Raw genomic sequence first — 22,451 nt, 5'->3', positions numbered from 1 at the left:
GAGTGTGTTAGGAGGTCATAAACTAGGAAGCACCCACATTCAATTCTGACCCATACTTAGTTCACTGTTACCGGGTACACTATTGGTAGGTGTGTAGTGAGTCCGAAACCGGATGATGTTGCCAACGGAGTTTATTCTGCAGTTCAAAACCCGTGACAAACCGCAACACACTTTAGTTCAGGATACACACTAACTACAACCTAATCTCTAGAGTTTGGCGCCAGACAGACGAATTCCCCGCGCTGCCGCATCTCGTGACCCGCCAGCCAATCCGAGGGTTCGAGACCCCCTGGTCAATCCGTATGTCCCTACATGACCCCCCCCAGAACCCTCGAAACCATACCTCACGGGCGCCCGGACCTCCCGCCCGGAACGCGTACGGAGAGGGGAGGCCGATACCGCCAGCGTGACCGGAGGCGGGGAGGGCACCGCCGCTGGAGGCGATGGAGGGGCCACTGGAGGGGAGGGGAGGCTTGCAGGTGTAGGCGACGGGGGGCGCTTGATCGACAACGGCGGGACAAGTGGGGCGGCCACAGGTCGGCCCCGGTGAGGAGGTTGTTCCACCGACACGGGGCGGTCCTGGTCCAAGTGGGCCGGCTTGAGGCGGGATACTGAAACGAGCTCCTGACGAGTTCCCACCTGTAAGGTGAAGGTGACAGTCCCTCTTTTCAGCACCTGGAACGGGCCCTGGTAAACCGGCCGAAGAGGGGGGCGGTGGGAATCCCTTCGGAGGAACACGAACTCACAGTCCCGCAAGTCCGACGGGACGTGGACTGCCGTGCTTCCATGACTGGAGGCCGGGACTGGAGCCAGAGACCCCACCCGCACCCGGAGGGAACCCAAAACCGACGGGACGGACGGCGGCAAGGCGGGAGTGGAGGGAAGAATGTCACCCGGCACCCGCAGGGGCGAACCGTAGACGAGCTCGGCCGAGGATGTGCCCAGCTCAGCCTTCGGGACCGTGCGAATGTCGAGGAGGACCCAAGGCAGCTGGTCAGCCCAATCGTGGCCGGTCAGGCGGGCACAGAGGGACGCCTTCAGCTGCCGGTGGAAGCGCTCTACCATCCCGTTGGCTTGGGGATAGGCGGTGGTCTGCTGTAAGCGAGACCCATACAGCTGTGCCAGCGCGGCCCAGAGGGACGAGGTGAACTGGGCCCCCCGATCCGTGGTGATGATAGCCGGGACGCCAAAATGAGCAACCCAATGTAACGCCAGGGCCCTTGCACAGGAGGCCGCCGAGGTGTCCGACAACAGGAGCGCCTCCGGCCAACGTGTAAAACGATCGACCACCGTCAGCAGATGAGTATAGCCCCTGGAGTAGGGCAACGGGCCAACCAAATCCACATGGATGTGGTAAAAACGGACGGGGGGAACCTCGAATTTCTGGTATGGGGGCTGGACATGGCGATGTACCTTGGAGGTCTGACACGGGATGCAGGCGCGTGCCCAGACTGCCACCTGCTTCCGCAGGCCGTGCCAGACAAATCGGGCGGCCACCATGGCTGAAGTCGCCCTGATGGACGGGTGTGCCAGGCCATGAATGGCCTCGAAAACCTTACGCCGCAGGGCGGTCGGCACCACCGGGCGAGGCTCTCCAGGCTGGCTGAGAAGTCCTGTATGTGAGGGATCGGGTAGCGGTCCGGCCATGTTGCCGCGTTGAGCCGTCGGAAATCCCCACATGGTCTCCACCCCCCAGATGCTTTGGAGACCATATGCAAGGGGGAGGCCCACGGACTACTTGAAGGCCGAACAATCCCCAGCCTTTCCAAGTTGAGGAACTCCTCCCGAGCCATGGCCAGCTTGTCGGGAGGTAGGCGCCGTGCCCGGGCAAAAACCGGCGGCCCTTCGGTAGGGATGAAATGAACGACTCCATGCTTCTCGGAAGGTGCATCGAACCGCTGAACGAGGAGCTGCGGGAAGTCGGCGAGGACCGCATCAAACTGACCGGGAGCCGTGGTGATGGCCTGGGTCGCCGGGCTGGGTGGGGTGGCGCTTGGAGGAGCAGCAGGCTCCGTACTGCTAGCCGAGGGTTGTAGGCCCCTCCCGCGGACGTCTGCGACCAACGAAAAAGCCCAGAGGAAATCCGCGCCCAAAATGGCCTGGCCCACGTCGGCAACGATGAAATCCCAACGGTAGGTCCCGGACTCGAAGGACAGGGACATGGCCCTCTTGCCGTAAGTGCGGATGGGGCTGCCGTTCACCGCAATGAGGGGCGGGCCCTTCCCACCCGCTCGAACATCACAGTCGTAGGGGGGCACAATACTCACGACCGCTCCCGTATCAACCAGAAAGACGGTCTCGGTGCCTTGATCCGTAGCGTAGAGGCGGCAATTGCGGCCGATCGAGACTGCCTCTACATTCGATCGGCCGAGGCATTTCCCGGAAACGAGCACGGGGCCCTGCAACTTCGGGCCTCACTGCCCCACCGCCGATGGAAGAAACACCAGCCGCGTCTGTGCGGCCCTGTTGCTTGCGCCCGCTGCCACTAAGCAGGTGCTGCAGCCCCTTCTTGGCGGGCTGACTGCGAAATGGCGGCCGATGCGCCGCCCTCTCGGCCGCTCAGCCGACTGTCGCTGGGCCTCGAAACTCGATTAACCGGGTGTGTCGCTCCGTGATGAGCGCGTCGGCTTTCTCGGCGAACGCTACCGGGTCTTCAAACGAGACGTCCGCCAACACTAACCTGACGTCTCTCGGCAGTTTCTCCCGAAAAGCCGCTTCAAAAATCATGCACGGCTGATAGTCGCCCACCAAGGTCAGCATCTCAGTTATCAACACCGACGGTAGCCGCTGCCCCAGCTCTGGTAAATGGAGGAGCTTCAGAGCCCGCTGGTTCTGGCTCCAGCCGAAAGTCCTCAGTAGGAGCCTCTTGAGCCCCACATACTGCTCGGTTTGGGGAGGGTTGGTCAGATACCGACCCACCCGCACGGCCACCTCCGGCTGTAGACAGCTCACCAGGTGGTGGAACTTCTCCTGGTCTTCCTCCACCCTCTTAAGATGGAACTGGGATTCTGCTTGTACGAACCACAGGTGCGGCTGATGGGCCCAGAACGGCGGTAGGTGAACCTCGCCCGCGCTCGCTCCCACCTGTGACATTCTGTTGTGATCTTCAGCTCACGTCGGGGTCACCAATGTAGTGAGTCCAAAACTGGGTGATGTTGCCAACGGAGTTTATTCTGCAGTTCAAAACCCGTGACAAACCGCAACACACTTTAGTTCAGGACACACACTAACTACAACTAATCTCTAGAGTTTGGCGCCAGACAGACGAATTCCCCGCGCTGCCGCACCTCGTGACCCGCCAGCCAATCCGAGGTTTCGAGACCCCCTGGCCAATCCGTATGTCCCTACAGGTGGCTATGATTATCCTTAGCCATGGATGTGCAAGATTGGGGGTTCCAAGTGGCAGCTTCGCTTCTATGACAACTGCTGGAAGCGATGCATGCTAACTGAAGACAAGATTGCACTGAGGCATCATGCTTCCTTGCCTCCACAATCCCCATTGCCACCCATCCCTGGTAAGTCGAGTACTCTGTTAGTAACACTGTGACAACTGTTACATGCATCTGAAAGAGCAGATGGGGCCACAGTTCAATGTTTCTCAGAAAGAAGATAAAGAAAGGCACATTTTAAAATCAGCAGAAGTTGGTCATGGCATATTTTAAGAGATATCAAGTCTAACCATGTCTTTAAAAATAATATAAAATAAATAAAAAGGCTTGATGCCACCATTAATAACATTAAAGCCAATATTGACATATGATCCACTGTTCATCATACTTAATTTGGGATAATTGATCGACTGTATCATTTCATGGGTAGAAACAAGGCCATATATATTATTCAGGCCATATATATTATTCAGTGGGGATATAGGATAATCAGTCATTACTCAGCCATGTAGATCCAACTCAGTTCCAATTTTAAATCAAATAAACTGGCATTTTCAATAATACTTCAATTTATTCACTATTATTTCTAGTTAACCTGCAAAATGTAAGTGATTTCCTTCTTTACAGATTGAGGAGCTGAAGCCAAGGCTAATAAGAGGTTAAAATTACAATATGAAAGATTTCTAAGCGTCATTTAAATAAAAACCTAGACATAATAATTTATAATGGAAAACCCTAATAGAAAGACATGACAATATACTATTATTAACTTATTGTGCAATTATATTGTTCATAGGTATATCATTACTTAAACTTGGCCTATTGTACATTACTAAACCATTCACTTGATCAGACTATCAAGAGATATTTACCCATAATTTCTCATTTTATCGTTCACTGATAGGAGTTTGAAATAGCAAGTAGATTTCTGGAAACTGAAATGAAGCTATTAGAGAGTGGTGATCCATACTTGCAGATAATATCTGTTCCTTCTATGTGCTGAGTATTCACAATCTCCAGTTGGTTATTGAACCTGGAGTTCCCATTGGCCTTGGCAGACCGAGCACAAGTGTTCGGCAATTTGGTCACTGAGTCTACACTTGGTCTCACTGATGTACAGGAGACCACATCAGGAACACTGAATGCAGTAGATGAGATTAGAGGAGATGCATGTGAAACACTGTCCCACATGGAAGGACTCTTGGGGTCCCTGGATGGATGTGAGGGAGGAGGTATAGGGACAAGTGTTACATTGGGTTGTGGTTGCAGGGAAATGTACCTGGAGAAGGGACGGTTGGGTAGGAAGGCATGAGTGAACCAAGGAGTGGTGGAGGGAGTAGTCTCTGAGGAAGGTAGAAAGGGGTGGGGAAGTGAAGATGTGACTGGTAGTGGGATCACGTTGCAAGTGATGGAAATGTCGGAGGATGATGTGTTGGATGCGAAGGCTGGGGGGTGAAAGGTGAGGACCAAGGGAACTCTATCCTTGTTCCGTCAGAGGGGAGAGGGAACGTGAGCAGAACTATGGGAAACAAGAGATACGAGTGAGGGATCCAGGTGTGACACCAGGGGGGGAATCCATGTTTGCTGAAGACCAAGGACGTCCAAGAATGAAAGGCCTCATCTAGGGAGCAGATGTGGCGGAAACTGTGAAATTGAGAATAGGGGATAGCATCTGGGCAAGAGATACACTGGTAGGAAGTGTAGTCCAGATAACTGTGGGAGTTGGTAGGATTGTGGAGTATGTCAGTCCATAGTTTGTCCCATGTGATGGTGACAGAAAGATCAAGAAAGGGCAGAGAGCTGTTAGAGATAATCCAAGTCCATTTGAGGGCAGGGTGGAAGTTAGTGGTAAAGTTAAGGAAATCAATGCATCCTGCACAATATTCAGTTTTCAAATTTAAGGAAAGTGAAGAGGGCCAAACATTCCTTGGAGTTATGCAAACTGACCACAACTTTTAACTGAAAGACTATGAGATGCATTTGAACATCAATATTTGTACATAAACATATATACTTACTGCTAGACCATTAGAAATATTTAAGGCAGAGTTAGATCATTTTTTTGAAAGATTAAGGGTTATGGGGAACCAGAAGAGGAGTAAGACCTCTTCTGTATGATCATTTTGAATGATCACTGTGAGTATGATCATATTGAATGGTCAGGGGCAGGGGTCTTAATGCTGCATCTATTTTCTTGTTTACTTGTAATAAATAATTATTTTCATACTGTTGGAATATCCTGCCTCCAAAATATATTATTTGTATTTTGGATGAACATTGTGCCATGAATTAAAGAGCTTTCAAAAAGTAATCCAAACAATAACATTTAACTTGGATTTATTAAACATCATGGGTGACTTACAATTGAGAAAAGCACTTGGGAGGGGGAATGGGCTGGATTTTGGGGGAATAGTGTGTGTATACACCGATGAGCCAAAACATTAGGACCACTGACAGGTGAAGTGAATAACATTGGTTATCTTGTTACAATGGCACCTGTCAAGGGGTGGGATATATTAGACAGCGTGAACAGTCAGTTCTTGAAGTTGATGTGTTGGATGCAGGAGAAATGGGCAGGAGTAAAGACCTGACTGACTTTGACAAGGGCCAAATTGTTATGGCCAGACGACTGGGTCAGAGCATCTCTGAAACGTCAAGGCTTGTGTGGTGCTCCTGGTCAGCAGTGGTGAGTACCTACCGACAGTGGTCCGAGGAGGGACAAACCACAAAATGGTGATAGGGTGTTAGGCACCCAAGGCTCATCGATACACGAGGGCAACGAAGGCTATCCCGTCTGGTCCGAACCAACTGTGGGAAGACGACAAGCCGGTGGAGGGAGTGTGGTACTCTGTGCAATGTTCTGCTGGGAAACCCTGGGTCCGGCCATTCATGTGGACGTCAATATGACACGTGTCACCTACCTAAACATCGTTGCAGACCAGGTACACCCCTTCATGGCAATGGTATTCCCTGATGGCAGTGGCCTCTTTCAGCAGGATAATGCGCCCTGCCACACTGCACACACTGTTCGGGAATGGTTTGAGGAACATGATGAAGTGTTCACGGTGTTGCCCTGGCCTCCAAAATCTCCAGATCTCAATCCAATTGAGCATCTGTGGAATGTGCTGGATCGACAAGTCCGATCCACGGCAGCTCCACCTCGCAACTTACAGGACTTGAAGGATCTGCTGCTAATGTTTTGGTGCCAGATACCACAGGACACCTTCAGGGGTCTTGTAGAGTCCATGCCTCGGTGGGTCGGCGCTGTTTTGGCGGCACACGGAGGACCAACAGCATATTAGGCAGGTGGTCACAATGTTTTGGCTGATCAGTGTATGTGTGGAGTGAGGAAGGAAGCAATTGTGATTAGGGGAAGGTTCAGTGAGGAAAGGTGATGGAAGATGAACCAAAAATATGACCAGCATATTTTCCTCAAAAGGTGAGGATTATACCCTTGGCAACTCTACCAATGGATTGTACTGTGGAAACGAGGCTGCACATGGTATCAACCAACGTTGTTGCCCTCGGCTGAAGTAGAGCTAAGAAGCGCCATCTCTTTGATTAATTTCAGGTTTAGGTTGCATCCTCATGGGAAGTGCAACTCGTAGGTCCAGTGCACGGTGAAACTGCTTAGAATCGATGTTACTGCCTCAGTTATGACACAAGATTCCATGTACTCAAGCACACAAAAAGGACAAAAAGATGAGATTTATATATCGAGTTAAATTTATGGGTTATAACCTTTACAAGATTGTGTTTCAAATGTTGCAGCTAATTTGCACTAAATACTTTCAATCAGATTCCCTTTTTAAAAAAAATACTGAAATGGAGGACCTATTTTAAAGTGAGGGTATTTGGGAACATCAACAACAAAGCCTTTGCTTATTCTGATGCACATTAAATGCTTCTGGGAGTCCACATCGAAGAGGATCTGACATGGACAACACACATTGCCGCACTGATGGGTAAGGCAAGGCAGCACCTTTACCACCTCAGACAGCTGAGGAAATTCAGAGTGTCTCTGAGGATCCTTCATTGCTTCTACTCTGGGGCTGTAGAGAGCATCCTGTCCGGCAACATTACAGTCTGGTTTGGGAACAGCTCTGCTCAGGACAGGATGGCCCTGCAGAGAGTAGTGCGTTCGGCAGAACGCACCATGGGAACTACACTCGCCCCCCTGCAGGACCTATACGTCAGGAGGTGCAGATCAAGAGCAAACAAGATTATGGGGGACTCCTGCCACCCCAGCAATGGACTGTTCCAGCTGCTACGGTCAGGCAAACGCCTCCGCTGTCACGCTGTGAAAACGGAGAGGATGAGACGGAGTTTCTTCCCACAGGCCATCAGGACTGTTAACTATTATAACTCCAGGGACTAAATTTTCTTTTCTGTATTAATTTTAATTTATATGCTGTAATTGTAATGTTTTTTTTGCACAATCTGCAGGCATTGCCACTTTCATTTCACTGCACATCTTGTATGTGTATGTGACAAATAAACTTGACTTGACTTCTTTCAGAACTTTGTTCGTAGCTTCTTTAGCCCTTCCATGAGCTAACGTACTGTCCAGTTCACCTCTCCCCCATTGTGAACATTGGACTTTATCTATGGAACTAATGTGCTACAGTGCTGAAAACTATATTCTGCACTCTGTATCTTCCACTTTGGTCTACCTATTGTACTTGATTTTAACTTAATTGTATTTATGTATAATACTATCTGATCAGATAGCATGCAAAACAAAGCTTTTACTGTGTCCTGCATAGGAAGGAACTACAGATGTTGGTTTATACCGAAGATAGACATAAAGTGCTGGAGTAACTCAGGGGGTCGGGCAACATCTCTGGAGAAAAAGCATGGCGGACATTTCAGGTTAGAACCCTTCTTCAGACTCAATTCTTTGAGTCTTCTTCAGAATCCTTCTTCAAAGTCTGAAGAAGGGTTCTGACCTGAAACGTCACCTATACATTTTCTCCAGAGATTCTGCCTGACCCACTGAGTTACTCCAGCACTTTGTGGCTATCTTTTCACAATAACTCTGTACAAGTGCCAATAGTAAACGTAAACCTTCATTGTATTATAAATGTGCATAGTTAGACAGAGGGAGGAGGACAGTGAGAAATACACCGATGAGCCAAAACATTACGACCACTGACAGGTGAAGTGAATAACATTGATTATCTTGTTACAAGGGCACCTGTCAAGGGGTGGGATATATCAGGCAGCAAGTGAACTGTCAGTTCTTGAAGTTGATGTGTTGGATGCAGGAGAAATGGGCAGGAGTAAAGACCTGAGCGACTTTGACAAGGGCCAAATTGTTATGGCCAGACGACTGGGACAGAGCATCTCTGAAACGGCAAGGCTTGTGGGGTGCTCCCAGTCAGCAGTGGTGAGTACCTACCGACAGTGGTCCGAGGAGGGACAAACCACAAACCGGCGACAGGGTGTTGGGCGCCCAAGGCTCATCGATGCGTGAAGGCAACGAAGGCTATCCCGTCTGGTCCGAACCGACAGAAGGTCTACTGTGGCACAAGTCACAGAAAATTTTAATGGTGGTCACGGGAGGAAAGTGTCACAATACACAGTGCATTGCACCCTGCTGCGTATGGGGCTGCTCATGGAGGACCAACAGCATATTAGGCAGGTGGTCATAATGTTTTGGCTCATCAGGTCATAATGTTTTGGCTCATCGGTGTACATGTTTCTTTAGAAAAAAACTGGACAGTTCCTTCTTTTGAAGAAACCTGCATTAACTCACCTGATTGAACCCTTAAAGGAAGGAATTTCCTTCCAGAACTTGTCAGTTGTGTCATTCAAATGGAAAAAAGCATGCATGGTCCAGGCTATTCTGAGAAAAATTGCATTAATTGATGAACCTACTTGGATTTTGTGCTTTAGAGTTTAACACCTTTTCTCTTAATTTGCTTTTGTTAAATTGTTACATTAATTAAATAGGGATTCGGTTAACACAAACTCAAAATGCTGAGGATGCCAGAAATAAAAGCTGAAAATTTTGGAAATGGTCAGGTCATGCAGCATCCGTGGATGAAGAACCTCAGACTTGATGTTTGAGGTTCTGATGTCACGTAATCATTCAACATGTTAAATCTAGACACAAAGAAGGATGAGGGGGGATCTTATTGAAACATATAAGATAATTAGGGGATTGGACACATTAGAGGCAGGAAACATGTTCCCAATGTTGGGGGAGTCCAGAACAAGGGGCCACAGTTTAAGAATAAGGGGTAGGCCATTTAGAACGGAGATGAGGAAGAACTTTTTCAGTCAGAGAGTGGTGAAGGTGTGGAATTCTCTGCCTCAGAAGGCAGTGGAGGCCAGTTCGTTGGATGCTTTCAAGAGAGAGCTGGATAGAGCTCTTAAGGATAGCGGAGTGAGGGGGTATGGGGAGAAGGCAGGAACGGGGTACTGATTGAGAGTGATCAGCCATGATAGCATTGAATGGCGGTGCTGGCTCGAAGGGCTGAATGGCCTACTCCTGCACCTATTGTCTATTGTCTAAAGCACTACAGATGCTGGAATCTTGAACAAAACACAACATGCTGGAGGAACTCAGGGATCAAGCAGCATCTGAGGAAGGAATGCTTCTGGTTGGGACCCTTCCTTAGATTGATTGTAGTAGGGGAGAAAAAGCTGGGAAAGAGAGGGCGGGCAGGGCCAATTCTGGCAAATGATAGGTGGATAAAAGTGAGACGACCATTTTGCTGAACACGTATGCCCGGTCTGCCAAAGGCCTGCTGGATCCCCTGGTTGCTAACCATTTAAGCTCCTCTTCCTATTCCCATACCGACCTTTCTGTTCTAGGTCTCTTCCATTGCCAGAGTAAGGTCACATGCAAACTGGAGGAATATCACTATCCACAGTGTGCAGAGATGCTGCCTGACCCACTGAGTTAGAACTTTGTGTCCTTAAAGATGAGAGGGGTTGGACTGGCAGAAGGGTGGAGTAAGTGACAAAGGAGACAAATGTGTCGGGAGAGAAGAGGAGTGAAATGTGATATGGGTATGTGAACAGTGGAATGGGTGGAAGGGACAAAAGGAAAATGGGGAACTTGGGAGGAGGTGGTGGGAGATGAGTGTACAAAGGAGGGGAAAGTGGCAGGGTGAGTGTGAGGGGTGTGAGATAGTGAAAGAAATGGGTGCACATTGTGGGGGGTATAACAAATAGACTGGGGATATGATTAGAAATTGGAGAAGTCAATGTTCATACAGTTGGGTTGGAAGCTACTCAAGTGGAATACGAGTTCCAATATCGTGGAATATACGATATTGTGGAGGAGGCTAAAGAGAGAAAGGCAACTATGGGGATGGATAGGGGAGATCTTAAGGTCACAAGTGATAGGAGCAGAATTAGATACATAGATACAGAGAAAATAGGTGCAGGAGGAGGCTATTCAGCCCTTTGAGCCAGCACTGCCATTCAATGTGATCATGGCTGATCATCCAAAATCAGCACCCCGTTCCTGCCCTCTCCCCATACCCCCCTGACTCCATTAGCCCTAAGAGCTCTATCTAACTCTCTTTTGAATGCATCCAGTGAATCGGCCTCCACTGCCTTCTGAAGCAGAGAATTCCACAAATTCACGACTCTCTGGGTGAAAAGGTTTTTCCTCATCTCTGTTCAAAATGGCCTACCCCTTATTCTTAAACTTTGGCCCCTGGTTCTGGACTCCCCCAACATCAGGAACATGTTTCCTGCATCTAGCGTGTCCAATCCCTTAATAATTTTACGTGTTTCTGTAAGATCCCCTCTCATCCTTCTAAATTCCAGTGCATACAAGCTCAGTCGATCCATTCTTTCATCATATGACAGTCCCGCCATCCCGGGAATTAACCCCATGAACCTACACTGCACTCCCTCAATCCCCATTCAGCCCATCAAGTCTACACCATTCAATCATGGCTGATCTATCTTCCCCCTCCTCACCCCATTCTCCTGCCTTCTCCCCATAACCCCTGACACCCGTACTAATCAAGAATTAGAGGAGTTAGGAATTATTAGGAGTTAAATGGTTGGCAGCCAGGAGATCCATCAGGTCTATAGCAAAATGATGGCTTAGTCTTGCTGATGTAAAGAAGGCCATATACGGAGCAGAGACGAGACTTGAAGAGGTGCAACTGAACCTGCTTCACCTGGAAAGGCCGCTGAGGTACCTGAATGTAACATGCTCCGCCCTCCACTCATGCTGCCTGACCTGCTGAGTATTTCCAGCAGCTTTAAACCTTGTCGTGGCTTTTCCGCATTGAAAATGTACTTTTAAAAAAACGACAGCTTGTTGCAAGAGATTTTGACCAGACACACTCATCCAACGCCCCTCTCTCCCCCCTCCCCCTCTCTCTCTCTTCCCCTCCCCCTCTCTCCCTCCCCCTCCCCTCCCTCTCTCCCCCTCCCTCTCTCCCCCTCCCCTCCCTCTCTCCCCCCTCTCTCCCCCTCCCCTCCCTCTCTCCCCCTCCCCTCCCTCTCTCCCCCTCCCCTCCCCTCCCTCTCTCCCCTCCCTCTCTTCTCACCCCCTCTCCTCACCCCCTCTCCCCTCTCTCCCCCCTCCCTCTCTCCCCACCCCCCTCTCCCCCACCCCCCTCTGTCCCCCACCCCCACTCTTCCCCCCCCACCCCTCTCTCCCCCCCCACCCCTCTCTCCCCCCCACCCCTCTCTCCCCCCCCCCTCTCTCCCCCCCCCCACCCCTCTCTCCCCCCCCCCTCTCTCCCCCCCCCACCCCTCTCTCCCCCCCCAACCTCTCACCTCTCCCCTCCTCTCTCCCCCCACCCCCTGGACTGGGGCTGGGCTGCCCTGCCCCGGTCGCCAGGCGGGGGCGCGCTGGGCGCTCGTCCTCGCCCAGTCACGTTGAGTCGGGGTGGCCGCGGAGTAACAGAACTGGAGCAAGCGGGACAAGGAGCAACACAACGCGCATCGCATCGCATCGCCAGCTCGGCACCGCGGAGGGCAGGAGTAGCAGGGGTTGCCTGGCAGGGGGAAGGCGTGAGCATAGGGATGGGGATGGGGATGGGGATGGGGATGGGGAGCTCCTGGGCTGTGAACCTGTGCCTCTCGGTGAAACTTCTCCTCTTGCTGAGTGAAGCGAGCCCTGCTGAAGGCAGCCTCAACATGTGGATAGATGCTGAACAAGCCCGGGTCCTCATAGGTGAGTGAGTGAGCACCACATTGACCAAGTGCAACCCCCCCCCCCCCCCCATAGGTGAGTGAGTGAGCACCACATTGACCAAGTGCAGACCCCCCCCCCCTCCTCTGTGGAAGTGGCAGCGTTTTAGCGGCTATTGGAAGAATGTATCAGTTACTGGAAGCATTTTCATTTTAACCCCCCCTCCCCCTAAAAACACAACAAACATACACGAGCAATGTGGCTGTTGTTGGTGCGGACTGTCCCGGCGAAGCAGGTTAGCCAGAGTCTCAGAATGAAACCACTTAACTCCACTAAAATGCACAGGGAACATGTTAGTACTGAATGAATGGAGAGTGGTTGTCGCGTCCAACCCTCTCCCAGTGCGACCTTCCACTGACTCTACTCTGGGTAAACATTTTCTCTTCCACTATCCGTGTGCAGCACGCTGTTAGCAACATCTAATCCCCTATTTCTTAATCAAATCCACTTGAGATGATTCGAATCTACAGCCACAGACTGACTAAAGGTTAAAATCAATGCATGGGACTAAACAACGTTGATGACATTTTCTAAGGAGGGATTTATGTACCCTGATGGTTTAATGGGCGGTGAAGGGGGAGATGATGGCCTAATAACACAAGATCAAACACTTTATCTGTGCCAGTAAAAAGTTCGAGAATTTGCTGTTTAATTATCAAAAACAACGACCACGTTGACATTTGTGAGATAAATTGAACTGGCGCACACGTTTCACTATGTGGTGTTTCACATGACTTTCTGGGGGTTGGGGGGTAACTCCTCAAACTGAAGCCACTGGGCCTTTACCGTCTTGAACTGACCACCTTTCAGGTTTTGAAGAGGATATTCTTATCGTTTCCGACGGTAAAATGGCTCCGTTCACTCACGATTTCAGGAAAGCACAGCAGAGAATGCCAGCGATCCCAGTCAATATCCAGGCCATCAATTTCACCTGGCAGGCGACAGGACAGGTAAGGATCAGAGCCAACGTGGGGTTTCATAGCAGATGTTCAATTAAATGCTTCATTCGGTCTGGAAGCTTTTGCCTGCAAACTTTGCATTTTCAATGGCAGGAAATTTATGTTTTAATTTAAGCTGTCAGTTGCTATGAAAATAATTAGATTTTGTTATACACCAAATGTCAAAGCATTCTTTAAAAATAAAAAAAAACGGACCGAATGCATTATTAATGTTGAGTTGTACAACGACAAGAGTCTTGAAACCCCAGTAAAGTTTTCCCTTCAGTTTTACATCACCTGTTTGGGAGGTTTATTCTGAGCGTTGACTCTAATTTTTTTTCTCTTACATTTTTGGTGGTGCAGATATTTACAGATTTCGTCATATTGTTATAGATAATTACAATCCTTCAAAAATAAAATTGCTAACAATTTGATACTTCAAATAAAGAGTTTATTTCAAAGTATGAGCATCACCTGTGAAATTATTTATCTTTGTGCAATTAAAAATGGCAAGATCGCTTAATGTTGTTACTGATATAAAATCAGTGTATGATTTTAAAAAAAACTTATTCATATTGCCTTGTGTTTTATTCTTGGAGGTGATTTAGCCTGACATTTAACTTTATCATTTTCACTTCCCCATCCCAATAGAAACATAGAAAATAGGTGCAGGAGGAGGCCATTCAGCCCTTCGAGCCAGTACCGCCATTCATTGTGATCATGGCTGATCATCCACAATCAGTAACCCGTGCCCAACTTCTCCCCATATCCCTTGATTCCACTAGCCCCTAGAGCTCTATCTAACACTCTCTTAAATTCATCCAGTGATCTGGCCTCCACTGCCCTCTGTGGCAGAGAATTCCACAAATTCACAACTCTCTGGGTGAAAAAGTTCCTTCTCACCTCAGTTTTAAATGAAGTTCCCTTTATTCTAAGACTGTGGCCCCTGGTTCTGGACTCCCCCAACATTGGGAGCATTTTTCATGCAATACCACCTAGCCCTTTCAGCTATGGTTTCAACATACACAAGAAATCTCTTGTTTGTGGCATACATCCAGTGGAGCTTGAAGGTGGATGTGAATTTTGCCTGTAGCTTGTAAGCTTTGTTTTACAGAAAGTGGCTCTTGTTGAAAATGAGCTGCTTTGAAGTCTTAATATTTTTTATCATGTTGCAATGTGGTATTTTGCATCCCAGTGTTGTGCATGCCAACCAAGATTAAAGCATTGCGACCACGAGATGCCACTTTATTTTGCACAATCTGCACGTGGCAACCATCTGCTCCATCTATTAACAGAAAATAAGTGATAAACTTCTCAGACTTCTGCCAAGCTTGCGTTTATTGCCTACAGAAGAAAGGTTTGATAGTTATCTTGTGGTCTACATCTGGTTTAACTGCGATTGTACATCATTCAGACCCAAACCTGGTGTTTATGTGGCAAACATTGTAGGGTATCAAAACAGGGAAAACAAGCACTCTAAAAGGAAAATAAAATAGCAAAGAATACAAAATTCCAATTAAGTACGCTACTGTTTATGTGGCAGTCAAGCATTTATGACTGTCTTCAGTGTAAGGGTGACAAAGAATGGCATCATGGGTTTTAGCATTGGACTTAAACTCGAAATAATATACAATTACTTATCGCCTACTTAACACTTGGTAAAATCTCAGTAATTGCAAAGAAATCATTATTTCTTCAGTGTAGAGAGTATCATGCCACAAAATCAGGGAAAGTGGTGATCTTTGGCATTAGTCAAAATAGCCGCGTTGGAAATAAGGGGATTGGCGACAGTCAGATCACTGTAATTACACCCATATGCACGTTTAAAGGACAGGATCTATTTTTAGGATTCATGTGGTTGTAAATTCCTTGGTGGTGTTGCTTTTTGTCATTACTCGCAAGTATTCATTACCATCTTTTAAAAAAACTCTATAGTTTTGTCTGCCCACCTGCCTTCCCAATGGATTAAGGATGTTTGCAAAATATCAACATAGTTGTAATATGAAGAAAATGGGTTAGGAAATTAATAAAACAGTCAAATGACCCCCCAAAACTGAAAAGTCATTCAACATCAGACAATAATTGGTGAACTGTTTAAAGTTCAATTTTGCAACTACTGGGTGTGAAATGAATAGCATTGAACAGCCAGTCTTGAAATAATTACTGTATTCCATATGATGTCTACTGTAGCAGAAGTTACAGAAAGTACTGCTTTTAGATTTTGTTTTAAACTCACAACCACCTATCAAGAGAAATGTTGTTTCACATTCCTTTCAGGTGTCCAGTGTTGTAACCTAAGTAGTTGCATCCCATGACTACTTTTCTGTTTCTGCCTGGATTTTAAGAGTTCCTGGCTTTGTTCAATAAATGGCTTATGGTGCAAGTATTCAGAGTTATTAATTTCGACAGCAAAAAGAAGTAACCTTTACCTTTTTGATTAGGTTAGTACATTAGAGAAGGACGGTGGTCCTGGTTTCTAGGTGGGTTATCCCATCATCTGTGAGCATCACATTCATCCACTCCCAGGTTACATATTGACATTGGTGTCTTTTATTATTGTAATAAAATGCAGGTAAAATGTGTTCAATTCTGCTGCAAATGTAAACTTTAAATGTCTGAAGACTTGTGGCGAAAGTATCGTTTCTCTTCCAGCCAAGAATATAGTGATGGATCATTGTTCCATATGATAAGATCAGGAAAAAAAAAAGCTACTTGGCTTATTAACAGAATTTCATCCTGAACTTCAAAGCTATCTTTTGGAGCAGAAGATCAGAGACTTTCAGATATGAAAAATGGCCTATTTCATCTTTACAAAGTGCATGATTTTTTAAAGAAGTGTATGAAGTTACTTTCCAGAAGATATTCTCATTAATAAGAGTTCAAATGGTCTACTTTGCCATCTAAATGACTAATGCATGGCGATTATTCCTTGAAGTTTTCTACATGGAGAAGATTATAGTTCTTTTGCTTTTCATTTGAACCATTGAGTCAGTGCCAGATCTCAGAATGGCCATCAATACAAATTCCTCATGTATATCTCTGAAACCTCTCTCTCATACTTCCACCTGGTGCAACTATCCCTGATTCTCCCACCTATGCTGAGAGCAAATAATAGTTGTAATTTGCAATTATTGTATAAACACGCACATCTCTGGAAAGGGAGGGGGTGGGGGGGGGGGGGGGGTGTTGCAAAGAGAACGTGCTAACTCCACAGAAAACATCAGAGGTCCGTGTTGAACTAGGGTTGCTGGATCTGTGAGGCAGTGTCACTGTGCTGCCCGTCTGTAGCAGATAGCATATATTTGTGTGAAAGTTTTGATACGTTTCATAGATCTCTCAATTTCACCCCCACAATTGTATAAATCCACTTACGAGCTTAAAGTAATGGTATTTGTTATTTGATAAGCCTGCAGTGATGATGCTGTAACTATCAATCATTCATTGCTGTTCTTGTCCATCTGCTCCATTATGTGTATGGTGTATTATGCCTGAGGTTTAGTTTAGTGCAAAGATGCAGCACGGAAACAGGCTCTTCGGCTCACTGGGTCCACACCGACCAGCGATCCCCGCACATTATCACTATCCTACACACGCAAGGGGTAATTTATATTTATACCAAGCCAATTAACCTACAAACCTGTATGTCTTTGGAGTGTGGGAGGGAACCGAAGATCACAAAGAGGTCAAAAGATGTTTGGAGAGAAGGGAATCAAGGAAAGTAAGGGCTGGGCATTGAGGTAGATGAGAAACAGGATCGACCATGGTCGAGATTGAGGAAGCAGAGACTAAGGGCCACATGGCTTACTTATACATGCATCTATATTTGTTATGATATCAAAGACCAACAAATGTTAAAAAGAAAATCACAGCAAAATATCTGATACATATTAATTTTATGCTAAGTTTTCACACCCAAGTCCACTGCAACTTTGCTTAGAGCCATTTGTGCCTTTCCCCTGTTTGTGAAGATGGTGCGATTCTTCAAATACACGTAGTGTGAATTGCCCTTTTTTGGTCATTGTTTCCAATCCTGGATCTATTTTGGACAATCGCATCACATGACCCCATTGTCCAGTCACCAAACTCTCACCCTGTGACCCTTCCACTTCCAACACCACTTGCTGAAGCAACGATGCTTTCAGTGTCTTATTTGTGATGACTCACTTTCATAAAGGTCTTTTTCTCCATTTCTAATGTTTTTATAATTACTAATGGAGATTAATCCAAACAGGTGTATGTAGGGTTGGGGGGAGGGAGGGAGGGAGGGGGTGGGGGGGGGGGGGTGGGGGGGGGGAGCTCACACACATTTTCTTTAATTCTGCTGTCATGTGTCTTCCCGGTGTGGGAGATTGATCTAAATTCATGTAATTCCTGGAGAGCTAGCTTTCATAATCCCTTGGACACAAAAAGTTGGAGTAACTCAATGGGACAGGCAGCATCTCTGGAGGGAAAGAATGGCTGACGTTTCATGTCGAGATTCTTCTTCAGAACCTCGTACATTAAAATTGTAGGTTATTTATCTCTATTTTTCCTTCAACCTTTTAAGTTGTGATGTTAATTTTTTAATGTTAATTTGCTTGCCTTTCACTGCAATCTCTTACTCTGTTCCTTCTGACCCACAATATCTGCCTCTACACCCTCTATAACTCTGACCCACTGATCCCTCTCCACCCTCCCTATCCATCCCTCTGTCTCTCGACCTGCCATTCTGATCTTGGGATTACCATCTTGGTTTGTTAAATGCCCAAAGATCCTGAGTTTAGATCCTACCACACCAAACTGTGAAATTGATAGATCCAGTAAGTTGTTGGCTGGGATCAGAGGAAATGAACATCAGAGGCTGCCAGTTTGTCTGAAAAACACAGTTGGTTCACAGATGTTTAGTCTATACTTGACTTCAATCTGACACTGGAGTGCAGGACAGCAATCCAGTGTAGATATAGGGAAAAGGCAGTGTCATCGTGCTAAAAGGATAGAGACATTTCTATCACCAACCTTGGATCGATTCTCTGCACATGCTCCCCCAACCTCTCCAGTGTTCCTTTGGTTCTTCACCTATTCTGCCTTCTTCATTTTAATGAGTCTATCTTTGCTTTGCTGACGCCACATCCATTGTGGTGTTTTCTCTGTGCGTTGAACCATTTTCTGCTGTAATACAGCAATGATGGAGCTAGTGACCAGAGCTCCATTGATACATAGATACATAGACAATAGGTGCAGGAGTAGGCCATTTGGCCCTTCGAGCCAGCACCGCCATTCAATGTGATCATGGCTGATCATCCACAATCAGTGCCCCATTCCTGCCTTCTCCACTTACCCCTTGATTCCGCTAGCCCTAAGAGCTCTATCTAACTCTCTTTTGAATGCATCCAGTGTATCGGCCCCCACTGCCTTCTGATGCAGATCATTCCACAAATTTACAACTCTGTGTGAAAAAGTTTTTCCTCATCTCAGTTCTAAATGGCCTACCCCTTATTCTTAAACTGTGGCCCCTGGTTCTGGACTCCCCCAACATCGGGAACATGTTTCCTGCATCCTGCGTGCCCAATCCCTTAATAATTTTATATGTTCCTGTAAGGTTCCCTCTCATCCTTCTAAATTCCAGTGAATACAAGCCCAGTGGCTCCGTTCTTTCATCATATGACAGTCCCGCCATCCCGGGAATTAATCACGTGAACCAATAGCAAAAATAACCTTCCTCAAATTACGAAACCAAAACTGCACACATGTCTTAAAACTACCCTCCCTCAGTGGAAGAGTTGAGGGTAAGAATGGAATTGTTTTTAAAGAAAGAAGTGCTTCCAAGACCTGTGCCCACCCAGAATTAGACATTCCCATTTTGGGGAAGTGAAAGGTGATTAAACTCTTTTTCCAAATCTTGTTTAATTTTTCCATGCAAATCAAAGTGCATTCCCTCAGGTGGCCAGTGTGCGGCAGCACAGAACAATTCAGGGTTTTTTTTGCCTTAAATATAATAATAATAATAATACATTTTATTTATATAGCGCTTTTCATATACTCAAAGACGCTTTACAGAGATGATCTATAATTACAATCAATAGACTTTAATTGAAAATCACGTTCCTCACAAAACTGATGATGGCAGGTATATGCTAACATCTTTTTATTTTTCTTAAAAAGGACAATCTAGTTTTATAAGTTTTAAAATGCATATTGAAATTAATTGTTGAAGTTGCGTTTTGCATTAATATAAACTTTGTGGAAGGTAATAAACCCTGAACAATAACTGGTCTTGTTAATTTTATAATATTGTATAAACCAACTTTTAATTAGATTTATTTTCACTCATTTCACAGTATCATTTTTTTTGTTAAAAGTTTAAGAATTCATTGTTTTGGGATGGATGATTCTCAAACTTAAACCTGTTTGGTCTGCAGACACGACCTCTGGTGGAGGCAGGGGTGGGTGAGGGATGGTGGATGGATGTTGTGCTGCTTCCACCATGTCTCCAGGGCCTCTGTGTGTTTCCAACAAAGAACTGAGGTTCTCATTGCCTTCCTGGATGTTGTTCCATCATTCTGACCAGCCCTAGGTGTCCATGAGTTTCTGAGTATGTTACATTCTTTTCCAAGGAGGTTTGAAGACTAGCCCTGGTGTATTTTTGTTACCCACTTGTCATCTCTTTCCATAATGGAACTTGGAATGAAGCACTGTATTGGGAGTGTGGCCAGTGCCGTGGTTGGCTTTGAAGAGAACGCTGGTGTTCTACTTATCCTATCGGTGGATTTGAAGGATTCTGTGGAGACGGTGTTGATGGTACCTGTCTAGTGCTTTGCAGTGCTTGCTTTAGATACAGTACCAAATACCACAGTTATATGTGAGCATAGACAGTGAATCCTGGCAAACTGTTTGGTGGTTATAGTAAGGCACAAAAATGCTGGAGTAACTCAGCGGGTCAGGCAGCATCTTTAGAGAAAAGAAATGGGTGATGCTTCGTTCTGGAGAAAATGGTTAGTGACGTTACTGGAGAAAAGGAGTAATGGCACCTTGCATTTTGTTTGGGCAGCTTGCAACCCAGCGGTATATGTAGTGCTGCTTTGTAAGAGGTGCTGTTGCTCCTTTTCTCCAGTGACGTCACCTCATTTACTCCAGAAAGAAACGTCACTTATTTATTTCCTCCAGAGATGCTGCCTGTCCCGCTGAGTTACTCCAGCATGTTGTGCTTATCTTTGCTTTAAACCAGCATCAGCAGTTCCTTCCTATACATGATGGTTTTAGTGTATGCACGTAAAAGTCTGGCAAGAGTTGCGCGATTTTTCATTTTTTAGCAGTAATATTAATAATGCTGAGATAAACATAAGCAGCACCCCCAGTTGGTATTTCAAGCTCAGCCAGTATGCTGTCAAGCACCACAGTCTCTCGATCGGTTCTCTGCGATCCAACCATATACATTATCACAAAACCCTCGCTGAAGAAACAGGAGGCATTCCCAACCTGAAATTTCACAAGCATCATTATATATTTTAAAACACTCAACTCTGATCCTTTTGCAGATTTGAAAATTGCAGGCAAGCTCTCCAGCAAATTGTTTTGAAGAAATTCTTTTGTGGAAGTTCTCGTAAAATTAAATGTTGGAAGATTAATGCAATTTCTATAACCGTCCCTTACAGGCTGTGTATTTTTATGAATTTCAATCTCTTCGGTCACTGGATAGAGATGTGATGGGAGACCCAACTGTGAACATTCCAATGCGGGCAACCATCTCACACAAGGCCACAGGTCAGTAAACCTTGTGTCCCTCACTTCCTTTCCATATTGAACGGATTGCTTTTAAATGTCTGAACTTTTGAACTGCCACCTGCCTACTTGCACAGTGAAGAATCTTTCTGGGAGGCAGCTCTGATTGTGCTTTAGGTGTACAAGTGTGATCAGTAGTGAACATGATTAACAGTGAAACATGTACAGATCGTGCCTGAGTTATGAACGCCGCTCCTACAGACACTCTTGTATACAGACTCGCATAATAGCATTAAATTGACAAGCCTGATGTATATACATGGATAGGACAGGTTTGGAGGGATATTGACCAAACGTGGGCAGTTGGGATTAGTGTAGCTGGGACATGTTAACTGGTGTGGGCAAGTTGGGCCAAAGGGCATGTTTCCACACTGTATCATTCTATGCCTCTATGACTGTCTTTCTACGATTGGTAGATCTCGTTTCCTCTCTCTTCACATTTTTCACTTTTAGTAATTGTCCTTTCTTATTAGTAGGCTTTTGATACCACTCATTATAAAGACTGTTGTGATAAGGTGCCAGGTAGTGTTTTTGTGTCTGGACTTTCTGACTTAATGGACAAAATTGACTTGTGAACCTCTGTAAAAATAGTAACATGTGACATGTTTGTTATCCAGGTTTGGTCTGTAACTGATCACTGCTAAATTTAAAAGATCAGATGCCATGAGATACTTGTTCTTGCAAAGGTTTAAGTGGGGGATGTTAAAGACACTGCTCGATCCCCTAGTTTGCAATGAGTTTGATTTCCTTAGCAGCTGAGCTCCTCTCTTGTCCCCAGCTGATGAGAGGGTTTAAATACGGCATTGCTTCTGGTCCTGGTCTCCGTATAACGATCCCACTGCAAATTCAAGCTGGGCTCTGATTCACACACACGTAGACTTGCAAGGTCCTGCAGGATTGTGTTAGTTGGCATTGCAAGATGGGGGGGAAAAAAGTTTTGAGTTTGTTTGTTGCTACAAACAAAACAATTAAATCCTGGCATTTTATTAAATGTTTACTGCGATTTTTTTTCTGTTCCAGTTTTAAAAATGTGCGTTACAATGAGGTGATGTTTGTTTAAATTTAGTAGGACTAAATTAATTTATCCTAATGCATTTATTATGCTTATGAAATTAAGCTCCAAGGAATTGAAATGGAGCTCTTCAAAGCAACCAGTGATGAAGTGATACTTCCTGATTTTTATACTGGTAA

General features: G+C 46.1%; 1 protein-coding gene across 1 annotated transcript in view; it reads left to right on the top strand.

The window, feature by feature from the left end:
* Window positions 1-3,376: 3,376 nt before the first annotated feature.
* The window catches only part of wif1 (wnt inhibitory factor 1), a 36,662-nt gene continuing 17,587 nt past the window's right edge, over window positions 3,377-22,451 (top strand). The window contains exons 1-4 of the mRNA XM_078416670.1: window positions 3,377-3,515; window positions 12,211-12,546; window positions 13,375-13,514; window positions 21,134-21,242. Of these exons, the coding sequence (XP_078272796.1) occupies window positions 3,377-3,515; window positions 12,211-12,546; window positions 13,375-13,514; window positions 21,134-21,242 (724 nt within the window). The remainder of the gene's footprint in view (window positions 3,516-12,210; window positions 12,547-13,374; window positions 13,515-21,133; window positions 21,243-22,451) is intronic.

The sequence above is a fragment of the Rhinoraja longicauda genome, chromosome 20, assembly GCF_053455715.1.
Source record: "Rhinoraja longicauda isolate Sanriku21f chromosome 20, sRhiLon1.1, whole genome shotgun sequence".
Lineage (NCBI taxonomy): Eukaryota > Metazoa > Chordata > Chondrichthyes > Rajiformes > Arhynchobatidae > Rhinoraja > Rhinoraja longicauda.
The sequence above is the reverse complement of the archived record's forward strand: the minus strand, read 5'-3'. Positions and strand labels throughout refer to the sequence as shown.